We start from the raw sequence: 19,998 nt of genomic DNA on the forward strand, positions 1-19,998 counted from the left end.
CTCAGACTACCAGCGGTTGATGACCGTGGCCGAGGGCATCACCACCCTGCTGTTTCCCTTCCAGTGGCAGCACGTCTACGTTCCCATCCTGCCAGCCTCTCTCCTCCACTTCCTGGACGCTCCAGTCCCCTACCTGATGGGCCTGCAGTCCAAAGAGGGCGCCGACCGCTCCAAGCTGGAACTGCCTCAGGAGGTACACAGACCACCTTATGCATGGTTAATTCTAGGCCTTTTGTTAATCTTCAGGTTAGCCCAGGGATAAGACATGTTAGTGTTTTTGTTTTTTAGGACTTAATGACGTAAAGTCATCTTGACCAGTAGATATATCCACAGTCTGTTATTATCACCCCTCCCCCTTTACTCCTCCCTCCCTCTCCCACTCCTACATCCTCTCACCCAGGGTCACACAGATCACAGAAATAAATAAAATGTAGGCATACAGAAAAAGAAAAAGTAATTACACTAAAAATGGAAGTGATAACAATAATAATATTTCATAATTATGGGGGAAGAAAATGATAATACCATAATAATGAATAAAGTAAGTCTGCAGATCAGCCTCTCGATCAATTCAGTCCACAAAAAGTCTGAAGATGGTAAAAGCGACCTCAGACATGTCTGCCTAAAAAAACCACTTCAACGGTCCATCTACCACCAAAACAGTTGGCGACCAACCTTCTGTTGATCAGTAGACCAACTGTGCAGCTCTATAAATAAGTAACAAAAAATACAACCGTATGTCCAAAACACTGTTGCGCCAGACATATCTAAAGACATTGTGTTCCAGTTGCCCTTTATGTACATTTGCAACTTATTCATTTCAATGAAATCACCTCTTGGATCCACTGAGTTAAGGAGAGTGGCCTTATGTATTCCAAGTACACCAAATAAATTGCGGGGCCAGAAAATATGCCATTGGGATTAAGAATTGAAGAAGCTACGACATATTTGGTTCATGATTCCTGCGTTGTTGACCTGTGACAACCGGTCTCGCATCAGTTTACTGGAACAACTGTTATTTATAACGGACAGAGCAGAACCGTACGTCTCTGGTACGGAGGATCCATTTGGTTACCTTATAGTGGGTCAAGCTCCATTCAGTATTGGTTAGAAACCTAAATATATGGACAGTTGTTTGAAGGAGATGTTTTCACTGCTCTACAAAAAATATATAAGTATGACCAGCTCGAAGTAGCTCATAATACGTTTATTTATCATTAAAAATACAATCTTTTATTTCCTGTTTATTTGAATTGTGTGTTTTTATGTAAAATAATATATTTAGGCCTTTTTAGAGATAATCTGGTTAATAATCTGGAAAATTGTTAAACCGTGATATTTCCTCTGACAATAATGGTGATATCAAAATGTCATATAGTGACATCTCTACTTGGGACTCAGGGTTTAATGCCTGTGAGTTAATCTTAGCTCAGGTAAGGTTTGGTGTACAATGGAAGTCTACCACAAGTAAAGTACTCTCAGTACTGTATGTGTGTGCATGCACAAGCTGCAGCAGCATGAAGTCAACACTCATTACTGCTGACAGTCCACCGTCCAAGGCCAATACTGGACAACAGACTACCAGGCTCCTGTTCAGACAGACAGGAAATTGCAGAAAAGCACCTCTCTGTTGTAAACCGTAAATCCTGTGCCGATGTGAGGGAAGGACAGAGGATGTCGCATGTGTACAGATTGTAAAGCCCTCTGAGGCAAATTTGTAATTTGTGATTCTGGGCTATACAAAAAAAACAAAAACTGAAAAACTGAAAGCTAAACAACCACACGCACACACACAAACACACACACACAAACACACGCACACACACACAACAGGACAGGGATTTACCTATCGTTCCTCTACAAATACACCTCAAGGCGAAGTGGATTCAGTCTCTGCATTGTTCTTTATTTCAGCACTTGTCAGACAGTGAGGAGGTGACAGTGTACTGGATCTAAACCAGTATTGTGCCCTATTCAGGGTTACTGTTCGTGTGTGTGTGTGTGTGTGTGTGTGTGTGTGTTCATGTGTCAAAGCCAGATAAGGCCCTAACAAAGCGGAACATCCCGACTCGCCAGCTTCCGGCTCGGCTCACATCATCCCCCCCTGACTCCCGGCACTCGTTAATCCGGCACATTCCGTATGGATGCTAATTATCCTATCCAGTGCAGGAGCGCCCGCGAGGCCCGTCGTGCCTCTCCTCCCCTCCTCCTTCTCCCCCACACCGGGATCCCTCCCTCCACCTCCCGCCCGCTCAGACTGGTGAATCTCCCTGCGTTGCTGAACAGTCCTTTGAAGTGGCTGTGACCCAGAAACTGGCTGATGATGAAAGAATCGCTAAAAGCCAAGCAGAGAGGACACGATTAGAGAGAGAGGGAATGTAATTGTGGAATTAAAGCCAGACAGTGTTTGTCCTTCTGAACCCTGTACTTTAATCCAGGTCTTCTTCTTTTCTTTACCTCATGTCAGATGATAACGTTGTTATGTTTCAGAGAAGATCATGTGGCACTGTTATCATTCCTTTTCTACAGTTTTCTCCTCTTTTCACTCCTTGTGTGTATGCAATTATTCCTAGTGGGCTTTAGATACAAACTAGGGCAACATTTCTGGAGACGAAAAGGCTTCTGATCTGCTTATGGGGGAACTTTAGCCTTTATTTGACAGAGTAGAGGCAGAGCTGAGACAAGGCGGGGGGGCTACAAAATGTAACCAGGACGGGAATCAAACCTAAATGTCAACATTTACCCATTCATACACTGATGACAGGGGCTACCATGCAATGTGCCACCTGCCCATCAGGACTAACTAACCCTTAATTTGGAGTTAAGTTTCTTACCGAAGAACACATCAACATTGACTTGAGGAGCGAACCGCAGGTCTTCCTATTGGTAGATGACCCGCTCTACCTCCGAGCCACACGCCACGGCATGCACTCTAACCCCTAACCCTAACCTACCAACCAAGGCGCTTCTGCTTGGGTTTTTGTAGCATGTTTTGTAACGTCTCTACCAACATGCAGTGGTGGCTGATCAACCCCAGCCCTTACTAAGGGTATTATCCCCTTATCAAAGTGCATGTTTGGTGTGGTTGGTTTTTCAGCTTCAGTGTTCTGACTATATAGCTATAGAGGGTTATCGTTACCACAAGTTTAAGAGATTTTCACGTTTTCTTCTACGATATAAAATAAGTCAGTAAAACCCCTGTGGTGAATTTAGAAGATCTCACGGGCCTAAAAGAGAAGACTGAACGTCATCACTAGAACACTAGTCCTCCTTCAGCTTTTAGATCAGATCATGCGACTGTGATGTAGTTCTTTATTTCCAACTTTTAGCTAATTACTTCCGGTGAATGCATTTAGGCTTCAGAATTCATAAAATATATTGCTGAACAAAAACCTTTAAGTGTCATAAATGTTTGTTTGCCACAGAGATTTTCAAAGGTTTAAAAATCTATATTGTTTTTTTTTATTGAAGAAACTGTCCTGATACTGACTTCCGGGTTGACCCCTTGAAAATACGTCATCCCTGCAGCCCTCTATTGCATTGCAATTTTATATATGGATGTTGGAGATTCCACCAGCACTTGAACACACCATGCACAGGGGTCTGACCTTCAGAATTTAATCTGGAGGTTTTCTATCGCTATATCTGTGGCATGTGTACATCGGTAGCACACTTGGATTGAGTGGTTTAGAGTATAATCAGGTTTTACTTTGATCCCGTATGAGGGTGTGATGCCAACTCCATTATGTCAGATTTAGGGTTGATCTCCGACAATGCGCTATTATCAATCAGACACTGACCTACATCCTCTGCTCCTCATGTCCCAGCACCCGCCACTCCTCCTAAAACCCGTCTATCCTCAACCTGACCCCTGATAATACCCTCGCCCTACGCCTGCTCCTTCCATCAGTGGCACCCAAAGGACACTTTTCATTTTCTGTCTATGATGTTGAGATTTGCTAAAAAAAAATGTACATTCCAAAAATGTCAGTAATCTCAATTATAATATTGCTCTGCTCTTGTAATATGAATATCTGTCCTTGTCCCAGGCCAACCTGTGTTTTGTGGACATTGACAACCACTACATCGAGCTTCCAGAGGACTTTCCCCAGTTCCCCAACAAGACCGAGTTCATCAAGGAGCTCAGCGAGGTGCTGTTGAGCTTCGGCATCTCCACCAACACGGGGCCCCGCCGCGGACCCGCACCAGTCCCGGCAGCGCTCCCGGCAGCACACCCTCAACCCCCGGCAGGGAGCGCAAGACCGTCGTCCTGCGGCAGCTGGAGGACGACGGGCGCAACGGCAACCTCGCGGGGGAGGAGCTGGCGGTGCTTGAGCTGCTGCAGGGGAACGCCACCCTGGAGAGGCTGCAGGCCCTCACCAAGCGCACCGGGGTGACGGTGGCCCGCGTGGACGCCCTGAGGGCCGGGGTGAGAGCTCAGGGCACCGAGGGGCATGGGGGCCGGACGGCGGCTGACGAGGAGGAGCTGAGGAACGCCAAGCTGAACGTCCAGCTGAGGGAGGTGTTCGCCAGCCGCTTCACCACCATGTTTGCAGACTACGAGGCCTTCGTCATCCAAAGCGCCCCGGACCTGGAGTCCTGGCTCACCAACAGGGAGCAGATGCACAACTTTGATAAGGTGACTAAATCGAGCTCAAACGCATAAAAAGTGCAGAAAAGAAAATCACTTATTTCTGGACCTGGTCTGTTTTTTAAGGGTGCTCTGATCAGGATTGTCGGGCCATTCACCTATTATTGGAAGCATGTCAGCTGACATACCAATCACAGATCACTGGGTCTATTTAATGCATTCTATTGATCATGGTGGAATTCTTTTTTTTAAGAGATGAGAAAGTAATGTATGAACTGACAGGCAATAGTTAAACATATTCCACTCTCTGTTATTAGTGCCTTTTATACAGAGAGAAAAGAAAACCCCACAATACACAGACTTAGTCCTGCCAATTCGGCTCTGAGACTACCTCCACTGCCGGCTTAGCAGTGGAGAAACAATTTCATTTCTGTCATTTACATATTACAAACAGCTGAATGAGCAGTATTAAGTGGTTTGATGGTGGCTGGTAGATGCTACGTCCTGTGAAAACTACATCTGCCAGACAAATACATCTCTGTTGCCGACTATATTGATATTTAAAATGAATGATCACAAGGAATGAATAAAGTTCATTTGTTAAAGGCAGAGTTGGTAATCTTGAATAACTAGCAAGAATATGCTAGATTAAAAAAAATTATCCAACCAAAAAACTCAGCCCAGTGTTGCCAACTCTTTTCCGATGAAAGTAGCTAGCAGCACTAGCTCCAAAAGTCTTTAAATTTAGAGAAAAAGTCGCCAAGACAGCGACACTGACAGCCCGACCCTTCAGGCCTCCCTCCCTCCCTTCCAGAAGCTCAGTTTTCAACATCTACACCAAAATGCAATGCTGCCGTTTTGAGATTTATCCACTACGGAGATGGAAAGCTTTGTTTGTGGATGAGAAAAATTATGTTTTAGCCTGGACATAATCTAAAATGTATCTTTTCTCCTTTTCCGTGCTTTATATGGTGAAAATGCTCCTAATTTACAATCCAAACTTCTTGTATTTGTCTATAAGAGCAAACACAGGTGATCACAATGATTGAATCAGCGGTGGGTCCTATTTGTTCTTGTCTTTAATTTGTCTGAATGAACATATATTTCTGCTTCCAGGCCTCGTTTCTGTCCGACCAGCCGGAGCCCTACCTCCCCTTCCTCTCCCACTTCATCGAGACGCAGATGTTCGCCACCTTCATCGACAACAAGATCATGTCGCAGTGGGAGGAGAAGGAGCCACTGCTCCGCGTCTTCGACGGTCGCATCGACAAGGCCCGCCTCTACAACGTGCGCGCCCCCAGCCTCCGCTCCTCCAGCTACCAGAGGTGCTCCATCCTCAAGGAGTCCGGTAAGCTCAGCAGGGAGCGCTGCCAGCAAGGTTTTAACTTTGCGTGATTAAACATTGGAACATGTTTAGAAGTGTTTGGAGGGAACGATCCACGGTGATGGAAATAGAATGGTTTGAATCAGCTGCACATGTCTGTCCGTCAATTAGCCGAGGTCAGACGGGACTACAATGCACCATGCAATTTCAAAAACACACACACACACACACACACACACACACACACACACACACACACACACACACACACTGCTTCAATCTCCCTGCCTCCTCCTCCTCCTCCTCCTCCTCTGGTCTCTGGTTTTAGTGTCTGGAAGCAGCTCAGCTCTCCCCAGTGACCAGGAAAACCACACTTCTCCTTTTCTCTGCATCCCAACACAGCAAACACTCCATCACTCTTTCTCACTCTCTCACAAACAAACACATAAGCACAAGCACACACTTGTGTGTTTGGTCAGGTCTGTATTTTCTTAATTAGTGCTGCGTGGCTTTTTTCCTTCATTAAGCCTTTAATTGGTGCTGAATGTGCAGAGTGAGGCAGGAGGTCCGACTCAGGACTGACTCAGACTGGTGGAGGCCAGCAGGGAATCTATGCCATTACCATACATTAAACCCTAATCAACACCAAATAACTGATTATTATGTATTATGAATACATACTGAAAGACTTTTATAAGCTGTTATATAATGATATGTCTGATATATCAGACACATGATTGAAAACACAGCTATGGCTGTAGCTATATATGACGGATGGTATTAGCTTTAAGTTTGGCTCAAAATTCTCCGTTTGGTAGCGATTTACAGCTCAGATCATCATCTCCCTCTATCGTTTCAGTCCTTCCCTGCATTCTTTCACGTGTATGCATGCATGTCCATGTTGAGCTTTTTTATCACCGTCCACAATTAAAGCTCAACGACGCTCGAACCCACACTGTTTCATGCTAATGGGCCGAACCATGTCGAGCTTCAACCTCAGGTGGCGAGCTCATTTGGGGGCGATGGTGCGTGCAGGTAGCCAGTTACTCAGACAATAGGCAGCCTGGCTTCCCCCCCGGCGGTTCGCTCCAGTGCCCTCGCTCGCTGCTCGCTCCTGAGCTGAGATTGATTCTGCTGCTCCTGTCTGAGTCCAGTCCGATACAGAACCAGCTCAGTGCTGGAGCATGCAGGGCGACATAACCCAGACAGTTTGACAACAAGCAGACGCGGACAAACGGTCGGCCATTGATAATAATAATAATAATAAAAGATAATTTTATTAATTATAAAAAAATAATGTTTTCAAGCTGGAAGCACAAAATGCTTTCTATAGACAGCAGATCAATAGCAGTAGAAAATATCAAGTTATAAAAACAGCAAAATAAAAACTCACAGTTAAAAGACATGTAAAATACATTTACAGATGAATCAATGAAGACCTAATAGGGTAGGACAGGTGAAACTATTAATATAAACTTTAAATCAAGTGGTTGCACAACACAGTTCTATTTAAAAAATATATGAATGAATAAATAAATAAATGAAATTAATTGACAGGCGAAAAAGGCAAGTTGCTAAAAGTGTGTGTTAAGACAGGATTTAAAAGTGGAAACCGTGTCAGCACATCAAGTCGTAACTGAAAGACCGTTCCAGAGCTGCAGTCAAATTACCACTAAAAATAAATACATTTTTCCTTTTCATAATCCTGTTCAGCATTATTTCAGACTTGACAAAGCTCCTCCAGAGCTACAGAGGACATTAAACAATTGTTCTCACAGGTCTGGTAATACTGATCATCTTAAGTCAGTAGAGGTAACTGATCCTGATGGGTAACATCAGGTGTACACCCGGGTTATCAAAGGTCAGAAACTCCTAATGTGTGAATTGCGTCTTACAGACCACCCCTCTACATCTATCAAACACAATCAACAACGCACATTTAAAATGAGATTAAACAGTATTTATTTATGTCTAACTCCAAAGTAGTAACATACAGACACACTGACCTTGTATGGCACCTGTATGGAATACAAGCCACTATGTTCACCATCAATAAAACCAGTCTCAACACAAAAACCTTATGGCCTACATTTAAAGTTAAAGCAAAAAGCCATTGCCATATTAACTGGATTTGCAGCACGATGCAGCATGATGAAGTCTTATCAAACATCCATGTTTATGTGAGCGTTGGATTGCTTCTCCCCCTACAGCTCATGCCATCGAGCAGCGGCTGATGAAGATTGACCACACCGCCATCCACCCGCACCTGCTGGACATGAAGATCGGTCAGGGCAAATACGAGCAGGGATTCTTCCCCAAACTGCAGGCCGACGTGCTCAACACAGGGCCGACCAGTAACAAGTGAGTCCACCTTCACCTCGTATAAGAAAGCAGCAGATGAAGTCAGCACTTTAACACCCACACTGGACTGATTTTGACACGGTCTCTTCACGTGTCATGCTTAGGGAATCGTGTGGAAAAAGATATATTTTGTTTTTCTGAATTTTAGAATAGACTGAATCACTAAGAGCTAAATTTTGTTCCGCGAGGATATGACTCCAAGTGAATGTGTGCTTTGAAACAGTCAAATGTCTTAAGTGGGATTTAATTTCAGCATTAATCACATTTATCTGATTATTATGTCAGTCCATTGGATTTTTAGGAGATACTATACACTTATATGTTCATTTTAGTCCTATAACAGACTATTGGCAGATGACAGGAAGGGAGAGTGAGAAATGGGCGATGACCTGCAACAGAGGTCCCTGGTCAAACCTCTGGTCTGCTTATTTTTCACTTTGAACTGAGCCAGGCTAGCTGTTTCCCCCAGTATTTATGCTAAGCTAGGCTAACAGCTTCCTGATTCCCTCTGTATACATAAATCTTAAGACATTTTTTTTTTTTTACAGTCTTCTCGTATCTCTCTTAGAAAGTAAGCAAGTAATCTTATTTACCAAGCTGTTGGACTATTCCTTTAAAGTGCATCAAACAGAAGAGTGATGGAGTAAGCAATGATTTAATAACCTCCTCCTTGTTTTTGGCAAAGAGGAAGACAGAATCCTGGAAATGGCACAATGTGTTAATAAATAGTATTTGAAAGGCTTTGAAATCTTTTTTGAAGTTGTCTACTGACCTATTGTTGAACTGCAGGTGGTCTCACAGGACGGCGACCGCTAAGCGAAGGCAAGACCGTCACCGACAACAAACGGAGCACCTGGGCCTGGACAACGACCTGAAAGAGGTAGAAGAACCTCCTCACAACCGCCCCATAACCCGCCCCGTCCCCTCCTCTCTTCTCTAACGCCATGTAGCGTAAAAGCATGTTTATTTTTTCTTTGTCTGTCTCATGGCGTCTTATTTTTGTTGGTTGTTGTTGTTTCGCGTCTGAGTTTCTGTTTGAGCTTTCTTTGTCATCCTCTTTGTGAAGACTTCATGTGCATGCTGCCTTCTGTTGTCTCCTCCATTCTTCTCTTTTGTTCCTTTCCTCTCCTGTCTGCTCGTGTGTCCTGTGCCCGTCGGTCCGGGGGTTTGGGTCGTACCCCTCTTCCTCCTCCTCCTCCTCCTCCTCATCAGCAGGTGGAGGGCTGTCTGATCCTGCAGAACTCCATGGCGTTTTGGGAGTGGGACAAAGCGTCCCCTCCGCCTATCAAACCGCCTAAAAAGTCTGCCTCTGCGTCCTGCCTGGTATGTGGAGGAGCTGTCTGTGTCGTGGTCTTCCTCTGTCGGACCCCTCCACCCCATACCCACCCTACATTCTCACTGAAGCAGCAGCAGCAGAGGGCAGGGTGGAGCAGTATAATCCAGCTCCGATGTGGTGTAGTGAGAGTGAACTGTAAACAGTCAGGGTCAATATCAAATTGTTCTGGATTACATGCATAAATAGTTTTCCTGTCAATCCCTTGAGCTCAGGTTGGCAATCTGAATCCACTGTGGGAATGGCTGACTCCGCCACTTCTAATAAGAACTACTACTATAGAGAGAGAGAATTACTGAAAGGAAATACATTGAATTGCTACTGCAGAAATGATCAAACAAAAAGAGAGTATCAAAAATGGGGTTTCATTTTATGAATATAACTTTTATATAATTATATTTATTATTATAGCTTTAAAAGTGCTACATTTGACAAATTCAGAGCATTAATATAGCATCAAACAACCATTACCGGATTGGGCCTAGTCTGGTTCTGAAAAAAATAATCTATATTTCATGAATTATTAATGCAGCCTAAAATCTCTCTGTTATAAACACTGGTTGGACCAGGCCCTTAGAAGTGTCCGAGCTGAAAACAGGCACTCTGAGCTATGGAACATTGTGGAAAAGCTGTGCCACTTCAGTTATGTCTTCAGTGGGAACCCGGCTTACCTCCCGACACTCCCACTCCTTCTTAAAGGACGCCCCGGCTTTCACTCCTCTCCGGTGTCACACCCTCTCCTCTTAACTCACACCAATTCTTTGTGTTGGATTGTCACATCTTGTCACTTGAAAAAATGTCAACAGCCTGATTGAAAGCAGACAGAGCTATCTTTGTCTGTTGGAGCTGTAGTGTGTGTGTGTGCATAAAAACTACACATCACATCAAGCATTTCTCTTCATTACTGTATTGCTCAGGTCTGTTCTCCAGAGCTCACTAACTGGTTCTGTTTGCTCCCCAGAAATACATGCAGGAGGCCCGCAGCCTGGGGAAGAACCTCCGGCAGCCCAAACTGTCCGATCTGTCCCCCGCCGTCATCGCCCAGACCAACTGGAAGTTTGTGGAGGGGCTGCTCAAGGAGTGCCGCATGAAGGTGAGACATCTGACCTCAGCGAGTCCCTGCACTTAAAGACCACATGAGATTCATCAGTGAGCCTCCTGACACCTTTACTCAGTCACACACAAACACAAACACACACACACACACACACACACACACACACACACACACACACACACACACACATTAACACAAAGCTCATCCCTCATGAATGACTCATGAAGGTAGAGACAAAGGTAATGTCTCATGTTGCATCAACATTAAGTGTTTCTGCACGTTTTAGGAACATCCGAATAAAAAAAAAAACCATCTGAGACACAAACATATGTTGATTCATATTATTAAATTCCTCCTGTCGACGCCAGTCTTTTTCACTTCAAACCAGCACCATATATCAGACACATGGAACTTCCTCTTTGTAACGGGAACCAATGGAATTGTGGTAATAATTAAGATAAATAGTCTACTGGTATGAGAAATACACTGCTAATAGACTATATAGACTACTATAATTTTCGTTGCATATTAAAATATATCTTGGTTGACTTTATAACGTGAATCTATATGCATTTCCTTCAGTTATTATTTTATTTATTTTCTTGATCTGTTAATGTATTTTCTGTATTGTTCAGGCTCATTTATATTTTTTTCAAATTAAGTGAGTTTAGAATAAAATACCTATTCTCTCAGGATCTTGGAAATATTTAGTTTGAACCACGCTGCTATGTATTGCACCAGAGTACACTGGCATTATTCAACATGAATAATAATTCCACATGGTGGTCTGTAGAACTCCATATAGAAGCCATATTGTTATTGTAATCTTCCCATTGATTGCTCTCTAACAGTGTGTGTCTGTGTCTGTCTGTGTGTTTGTTCAGACCAAGCGTATGCTGGTGGAGAAGATGGGCCGGGAGGCGGTGGAGCTGGGCCACGGTGAGGCCAACATCACCGGACTGGAGGAGAACACTCTGATCGCCAGCCTGTGTGACCTGCTGGAGAGGATCTGGAGCCACGGGCTGCAGGTCAAACAGGTCAGAACACACACACACACAAACACACACACACACACACACACACACACACACACACACACACACACACACTAATAATAATAGAGATAGAGAACTGAAGCCTTTATCTACGCTCTCTTCAAAGCCACGAGACTCCTTTGATAAACAATTGCCTGTCAAAGAATTAACCTCACAGAATCTGAGTTTGGTCTATGTGTTGTTGGTTTGTTCGGATTCATCAAAGTCACACAATAACACAAGCAAACTAACTGATGGAGGCAGCGATAGACCATCAACTCTTGTGTTCTGTGAGGTGAAATGACTGCTTTAACAAAGGAATCTGGTGGCTTTGAAGAGAGTCTGACAGCAAGGTAAAGAGATGAAAAATAATTTAAATAAAGTGTACACTTAATCTGATATTGATTCATTTAAGTGTCTAAAATACGTCCACAGCAGAACATTGCTTTGCTCCCGTGCTAGTACTCCTGTTTTCTAAACTCCATCTACTGTAGTAATACACTGACTATGGAGAAGTACATCATACAACCACACTTCTAAACAGATTTATAATAAAACAATCTGATGGCACATGTATAAACACACTGCAGTTGATCAGGTTTGTAGGGCGGCTGTGGCGTAGTGGAGAGCAAGGTAGTTCTCCAATCAGAGGGTCGGTGGTTCGATACCCGGCTTCGGCAGTCGATGTGTCCTTGGGAAAGACTCCCGAAGGCTTGCCATCGGTGTGGACTGGATGTTGCATGAATGTTAGTTAGAGTCTGATGGTGGCACCTTGCATGGTAGCCTGTCATCAGTGTGTGAATGGGTGAATGATATGTAATATACTACTGATTGTAAGTCGCTTTGGATAAAAGCGTCTGCTAAATGACTGTAATGTAATGTAATGTATAATCATATTGGATTTTAAAGCTAAGAGGTTATTACCTGGTAAATCATGAGTGTGAGAGTGATCTTCCTCTTGGTCAGTGAACGCATCAGCTGTCTTTTCGTGTGTCGTGACTCTGCTTCTCTTCTCTGACCTCTCAGGGGAAGTCGGCCCTGTGGTCCCACCTGCTGCACTACCAGGCCAGAGAGGAGAAGCTGGAGCAGCAGCAGGCCGAGTCGCCAGGTAACACACACACACACACAGTCTTACCTGCATTGTCTTTAGACACATCTCTGGTTGTAAAGAAGCCTTGATATCCTGTTCTTCTCTTCAACAGTGTCAAATGTTCCAGAGAGGAGGAAGTCGGACTGTTCATTAGCGATGCCGTGTCTCCGCGTGTCCCTCATACAGGATATGAGGTACGTACTGCTGTCCACTAGTGATGACAGAAACAGCTGCAGTAGCACACTGCTGATTAAGTACAGACAGTAGTCCATCCTAGGTTCATTGCAGGTTAAAGGTTAATTATATTGTCAATTACAGAAACGGGTAATCAAAGAGATTACATGCATTGTCCTAGTTGTTTTCCTACCTGCAGTATTTCAGAAATGCCCATATGATAAAACTACAATCTCATCTTTCTAAAGCTGCATCTTCGCACTGACCATTTGTTAAATTACAGAATTATAGGCACTTATTTCCCTTACTCATTTCATTTTCAATGCAAAAATGCTAAACGTTCTCAGTTTGTCAAATGTGAGGATTTGTTGCTGGTCTTTGTCTTCTGTGATAGTAAACTAAATACGTTTGTTTTTTTTGACTGTTGGTTGGACAAAACAAGACATTTGAACACTATTTACTATATCCCTGATATTTTATAGACCAAACAGTTAATAGATACATTGAGAAAATAATAACAGATTGATTATTAGCAGCATTCTTGCTCTTGGCATTCCATCTCTAGTACACCACCATCCTCACATATAACATGGATGTATTAAAAGAACTGGATACAGTGTTCCAAGATGGCTCCCCAAAGACAGTTACAGCTTACTGGGTGCATACACTGAAAACGTTTTGTTTTTTTAAGGCTTCCTAAGGCCTCTATGTTTTTGGGCCAATAGAGAGTGTTTTAAACAGTAGACAGGAGTAGCAATGGTAGATTTATACAAACAGAATTTTAATATTACATAACATATAGTGAACATAGTAAGTACAGTGAGTTTTGTGCTAAATGTAAAAGGACGTCGAGCAGAAAAGCTCCTATGTACTACAGAGACCTGGAGAAGAAGACAGACTGCACACACACACTCTAACTGTAGTAACAGTCACTGATCATCAGAGTCATAAGGATTGTCTTTTATGGCGCTGTGCCTGTTTTTACCAGCCTTCATCTGTCTTCTGTCCCTCCATTGTCCGTCTCCTCAGGCACATCCAGAGCATGTCCGAGATAAAGACGGACGTGGGACGAGCCCGGGCCTGGATCCGCCTGTCCCTGGAGAAGAAGCTGCTCTCTCAACACCTCAAACAGCTGCTGTGCCGACACGCCTTAACCAAGTGAGCACACGTGTGGTTAACTCTACACACACACATATACACACAAACACACACACACACACTCGCTCTGTGCTTTTGATGGGTGAGATGAGTCCAATGTTCTGAGATGAAGCCGTACTAATATCTTTGCACGTCCCAAAAGATGAGTTATTGGTAAACCCATCAGACCAGTGTGTGATCAAAACGAAATTAATTTTATTATTAAGACCACCATCCAGCTTTTGGACTCGATATTTGCACTTCTTCTGTACAAGTAATTAAATCTCATTGTCTTCCACCTCATGGGAGACAGTGGCTGCTCTTTATCAGACCAGACCTGTATTTACCAAACCAGCTAATTTGTCCCCATCCTTAAAATGACAGTGAAACGTATTGTTTGCTAATACTTCAGATAAAACATAAACCTCCTCATTGGTCCATATTGGTCCACAGTGTGCTGTCTATAGACTGTATTAAAGAAGTGGACGTTGCCTCCAGGTCTGAAAAGTGAAGCCAATGTGGAAGTGTCTCCAACTTGAATTCTCTCTAATGTCCGTCAGGGGGCGACTCCTCTGGTTGTATAGAAGTCTATGAGAAAATAATCATACTTCTCACTTGATTTATTACCTCAGTAAACATTGTGAACGTATACATAAAAACATTATATAATCAAGATGGCAGCGGACAAAATTCCAAGCTCGAGATTTCAAAATGGCAGTCCACAAACCAATGATTGGCGCCATGTCGTCGACTACATCCTCTTCTTTTATACAGTCTATGGTGACGTGCTCTTTGCCTCGTTGTCGTTCATCTAGCTGAAATGCGCTCACTGCTGCCCCTTGTGGCAGGTTACAGTACAGTGAGTGTGTTTCTCACCATCAGCCACAAGGGGCAGCAATTAGCACAGTTAAGATGCACTTTCTTTCAACACACAAAGGCATTTACGCTTTATTACAAATGTTTCAAGGTAGTATGTCTCACTTCCACAACAGAAAATACCTTAATGATCATGTTGATTTGGCAAATGCACATCTGGTTAACTTATCACCATAACAAAACATCATCAGGATCCCTAAACTTTTCATTAGGATGCAGTCAGGATCTTCTCTCAACCAGTGGGAGAGATGGTCCCCAACACTCTAGAACTGTACATACTCTACTTAATGACAGGAGAAAGTCATATTAATACATGCATTAGATGCTTGGTATACAAGCAACATTTTTAGAGAAATGTCATATTATTTATAAATGAAGTGCTGTTATACAGTTATATCTTCAAATTCAAAAAAGTGGAAAAAATACCCCATCCCACCTCATGAAGCTGACCATCCTGGAGAAATATTTCCCTTTAGTACATAAATTCTGCCTGAGTGAACTAGTACTTTAGTTTGAAGTATACTGCCAGGCTTATGGTGGCACAGCAGCACTGTCCTCTTCATCTCAATGAAGAATATCTTGAAAGGTATTTGGAGTTTTACATAATATGAACCATAGTCTTTATTTTTTATCACGAAAATGATCTTAATACAATTTCATCAAATTAAAAGAACACCAAGAAAAGACACTTCTCTCTGGTTTACATAATGATACATGGCCATCCATTACCAGCAGCTGATCTAACATAAAACCATATCAAAACGCAAGACTGACATGCTTCAAACATTAAAGAAAAGGGGGCGGGGCTTGAACAGCAGATGATGATGATGTTGTAAAGTGACCCTGACCTGGCTGTGCATTGCTTTGTCTGCAGGAAGCTGTACAAGCGCTACGCCTTCCTGCGCTGTGAGGAGGAGAAGGAGCAGTTCCTCTTCCACCTGCTCTCCCTCAACACCGTCGACTACTTCTGCTTCACCAGCGTCTTCACCACCATCAGTGAGTTCTGCCCTGTGTCACCTCCGACCTCTATCCAATCAGATTTAAGCTTCACTTTTCAAATCCAAAGTCATGATTGGTTAGAATGAGACAGTGTGGAGCATTCTGATTGGACCCTAATGAATGGGAGGGTAGGCGATAAACCTTTGCACTGTAGTGAGTTTTGTAAAGTATTGACAGTATCCCCCCTGACTCCTGAGTTATTTGGTTAATGTCAGCTGCTCCATGGATGAATGTGGATCAATGACTGGCTGAGTTATTAGTATGAATAAACCATGAGGATATATGTAAGGTTTAATCAAAGATTTAAATCACAATGTATTATTCAGCTCATAGCTAATCCCATTCAGATAAATGAACACACTGTACATGCGGACTGTGTATGTCTGCAGCCACAGGCCATGCTTTAAAGCCTCCGTTTCCTTTCTGCTGCAGTGTTCGCCCCGAATCTGTGATTTCATAATTACATCGACCCACTTAGATAACCTACATTGAGTCTAATTAGCATGTTAGTGTTTGGTTCTCTGCTCTGGCTCTGACGCGATGCCCCCCCCCCCCGCAGTGATCCCATATCGAGTCGTCATCATCCCCATCAAGAAGCTGAGCAACACCATGACCACCTCCAACCCCTGGGTGTGTGTTTCTGGAGAGCTGGGAGACTCAGGCATCATGCAGATCCCCAAGAACGTCCTGGAGATGACCTTTGACGTGAGTGGTGTGACCTTTGACCTTTTCAAAAGCTGAGCAAACAGTCGTTCGCTCCGAGTGCAGTTTGGGTGATGTCCAGGTTTTTTTGTGTGTTGGGTGTGATCTTCTGCTACCAATTTGTGTTTACATCCTCTGTCACCGTGACATCATCACTCTGTGTTTACCTCCTCTGTCACCGTGACATCACTCACTCTGTGTGACATCATCACTCTCCTCTGTCACCGTGACATCATCACTCTGTGTTTACCTCCTCTGTCACCGTGACATCATCACTCTGTGTTTACCTCCTCTGTCACCGTGACATCATCACTCTGTTTACCTCCTCTGTCACCGTGACATCATCACTCTGTGTTTAACTCCTCTGTCACTGTGACATCAAAATAAATATAAGATTAATAAATAAATATAAAATATATATACACTTTATATACAAGTTTATATGATAATATTAAATAATAAATAAACATAAAAATTCAAAATATGAAATAATGTAAATAAATAAATTTGATCAAATCACATGAGACCATGAACTGTGTTGTAACATCAGTGCACTTCCACAACCTATAACCTACATTCGGAAATCTAACATCAATACGATATAGATAAAACAATATACACTGCAGGTGAGTTATTGTGATTACTCTAAATAAAAAAAACAAAGGCTGTTTTTAAAAAAAGAGTGTCCATCTGTTTCATTTGAGAGGTCAGTTGACCGCTTGGTCTGATGAGGACATTATCTGGATTGCTGAGACGATTAAACTAGTCCGCTGTTGTTAAACTCATACAGACATAAATCCCTTCCTGCACACCCTGCATGTCTCTTCGGGTGCATGTTGCCACAGGTGATGTTTTTGTTCTGTCTGCACGACGGTTGATGATCTTGTTTTTGGTTGTGAGATCACCACATCACCATTTTGATTGTCCATCTGTTATGTTAACAAGTGTTTCCGTCTCCCTCAGTCTGCTTTCAGGCCTCACATGCACATCTCCGCCTTGTTCAAGGTTAGAGAAAGCCCCCTGCTCCACCTTTCATCCATCTCCCATTACCTCCATCTGTCCTGTCACCTGTTTCCCCAGTAGCCTGTGTTGTCTTGTTAAGTTTGGATCGGGTATAGCTGGTCTGTCCCCCTGCTAGAAAGTGTTTTCAGAGTAGAACACCAAACTTATTTCAGCTACAGTCTCAGCCATGAATCTAAATGTTGCTCTGTTTTCTACTTCCTGTCTGCACTGTCAGTATTAGCGCTGCTCTAAACTACTAAGAGATTTGGATTAAAGATACATGTTTCATGTAGCTAAATGTCATGAGCTACTAAGTGTAGAAACTTCAGCCCAGTGCATTCTGGGATAGCATCCTTGAACAGGATTAAGGATTTAATTCAACTAATTCTCCTTTCGATGGAGTCCATGATTAATTATGAAAATGAGATGAAGAAACATGTAGAAATCTTAATAACATTATTTGATTTAACTAACTGAAAGATGAAGGAGAGGGAGGAACAGGATTACCAGAACCAGGACTGAGTGAGACAGACCCTGCTGCAGTAGAATTAGATGTTTTCTAAAGGGACTCTGGTCCTCGTAAAAACATTACCACCACCAAAATCAACACAAAAAGAAATGTCCTTGTGTTAACTTTGATTTAATGATAGATAATGACATATTGTCAGATAGTAAAACAGCAGCAGTAATAACAGTCCTTTGTACATCAGGTGATTGTACACTGATAAAGTATATATAGTAGGGTTTGATACTGCAGTATGAGATTAATTAGATTCTCCCTCGCTGTGTGTCTGTGTTTAGTGTCAGAACCTGGGGAAGCTGACCACAGTGCAGCTGGGCCACGATAACGCCGGCCTGCTGGCTAAATGGCTGGTGGACTGCGTCATGGTGCGCAACGAGATCACAGGACACACATACAGGTGAGTGGAGGCTGTGTGGTCTCAGCTCTGCTCCGTCACTCCGTGTGTCCACCACCCACACTGAAATATCTCAACAGCTCTCTGATGAGGTGATAGTTCTTACAGACAATCCTGATCTGCTAAAAGCTCAGATAAAAGCTGAGATTTATGGCTGTTTTAAGACAAAAAAAATACCCTGTGGATTGTTAATAAAGGGTATTGGTAAACCTCTGACTCTCCCTCCAGCGCCACCATGAGGTTGTTGTAGTTCACGGTCAAATATCTCCACAATGATCAGATGGATTGCCATTAAATGTATGGACAATAAGGAGAGACGCCTTGGTGTATAGGTTTTGAAGAATCTGCCATCTGATGTAGATATATAGTCACCAAATTATAAAAAAAATAGAAAATTCCTCAGTTATATCTCACTTTATAGAAAGTGAGGAAAAGAAAGCAGGAAGAGAATGAGTCTACATCAAGTCCAACATCAGTTCCAGACAAAGTTCTTTTTTAGGAAGATTATGTTTCTCGGTTCCAGAAACCTTTAACTTCCTTTGAGGTTTTCGTAGCTTTCTAAAATATACACAGCACGTGAATATGAAGCACGTTATTATTAAGGGTCAAGTATCTTGACTTTTTGAGTTCAAGGCGCTCTCTTGCAGAAGAAAAAAAGAAACCGTAAGGACATTGGGGAAAATAAAATAAAAACAGTGTATCAACCAATTAGACTCAAACAGATCCATCTAAACCCCTCTCACACACACTGTTGGCTCCGCCCCCTCCAGGTTTCCATGTGGTCGGTGGCTTGGTAAGGGCGTGGACGACGGCAGCCTGGAGAGGGTCCTGATCGGTGAGCTGGCGGTGCCCAGCGGAGAGGAGGATTCTGGGAGGGGCTGGTGCACCCCCCCGCTGCAGCGCTCGCCGTCCCAGACCAGACGCATCAGCATCACGTCGCTGTCTGGACGAGGATACAGTGAGTACCCGTCATGCAGCTCTGCAAACACTCACCGCTGTAGACACACAAAAATCAGGTCTTACTTAAATTATAATTTTTGTAATGTTATTTGAATAAATTGAACAACAACAAAAACTCACCTATCACATTTATAACTCTCTTAGAGCTTTGTCTCTATTCTCTCCTATAATTAGTACCAAATTACATAGGTATTTCCAGGAAACTTCCTGGAAGTCAATAAAATGATGGTTGAAAATGACTAAACCCTCGACCTTAAAGTCTACAAATACTGTAATGAACCTGTAAAATACCAAGGACACAAACTCAGGGTCCTTCTTACAGCATTAAGTGGCAGTGAGGTCATGAGTACACAAAGAATAACACAAAATCACAACTTTGAAACTTGTGTTTCCATTCATACATTCATAGGTTTCTTAGAAACAAGTCATTCAGCATGAAAA

At 43.0% G+C, this 19,998-nt stretch overlaps 1 protein-coding gene across 1 annotated transcript in view; it reads left to right on the forward strand.

Moving 5' to 3' along the window:
• LOC129112420 (DENN domain-containing protein 5B-like) overlaps positions 1–17,788 on the forward strand; it is a 66,743-nt gene extending 48,955 nt beyond the window's left edge. The window contains 14 exon segments of the mRNA XM_054624513.1: positions 6–193; positions 4,050–4,185; positions 4,188–4,639; positions 5,708–5,939; positions 8,126–8,276; positions 9,066–9,156; positions 10,571–10,702; positions 11,551–11,703; positions 12,727–12,808; positions 12,903–12,984; positions 13,994–14,122; positions 15,852–15,973; positions 16,536–16,681; positions 17,642–17,788. Coding sequence (XP_054480488.1) covers positions 6–193; positions 4,050–4,185; positions 4,188–4,639; positions 5,708–5,939; positions 8,126–8,276; positions 9,066–9,156; positions 10,571–10,702; positions 11,551–11,703; positions 12,727–12,808; positions 12,903–12,984; positions 13,994–14,122; positions 15,852–15,973; positions 16,536–16,681; positions 17,642–17,761 — 2,216 coding nt within the window. The 3' untranslated portion in view covers positions 17,762–17,788.
• Positions 17,789–19,998: the final 2,210 nt, after the last annotated feature.

This window comes from Anoplopoma fimbria, chromosome 23 (genome assembly GCF_027596085.1).
Source record: "Anoplopoma fimbria isolate UVic2021 breed Golden Eagle Sablefish chromosome 23, Afim_UVic_2022, whole genome shotgun sequence".
In the NCBI taxonomy this organism is placed as follows: Eukaryota; Metazoa; Chordata; class Actinopteri; order Perciformes; family Anoplopomatidae; genus Anoplopoma; species Anoplopoma fimbria.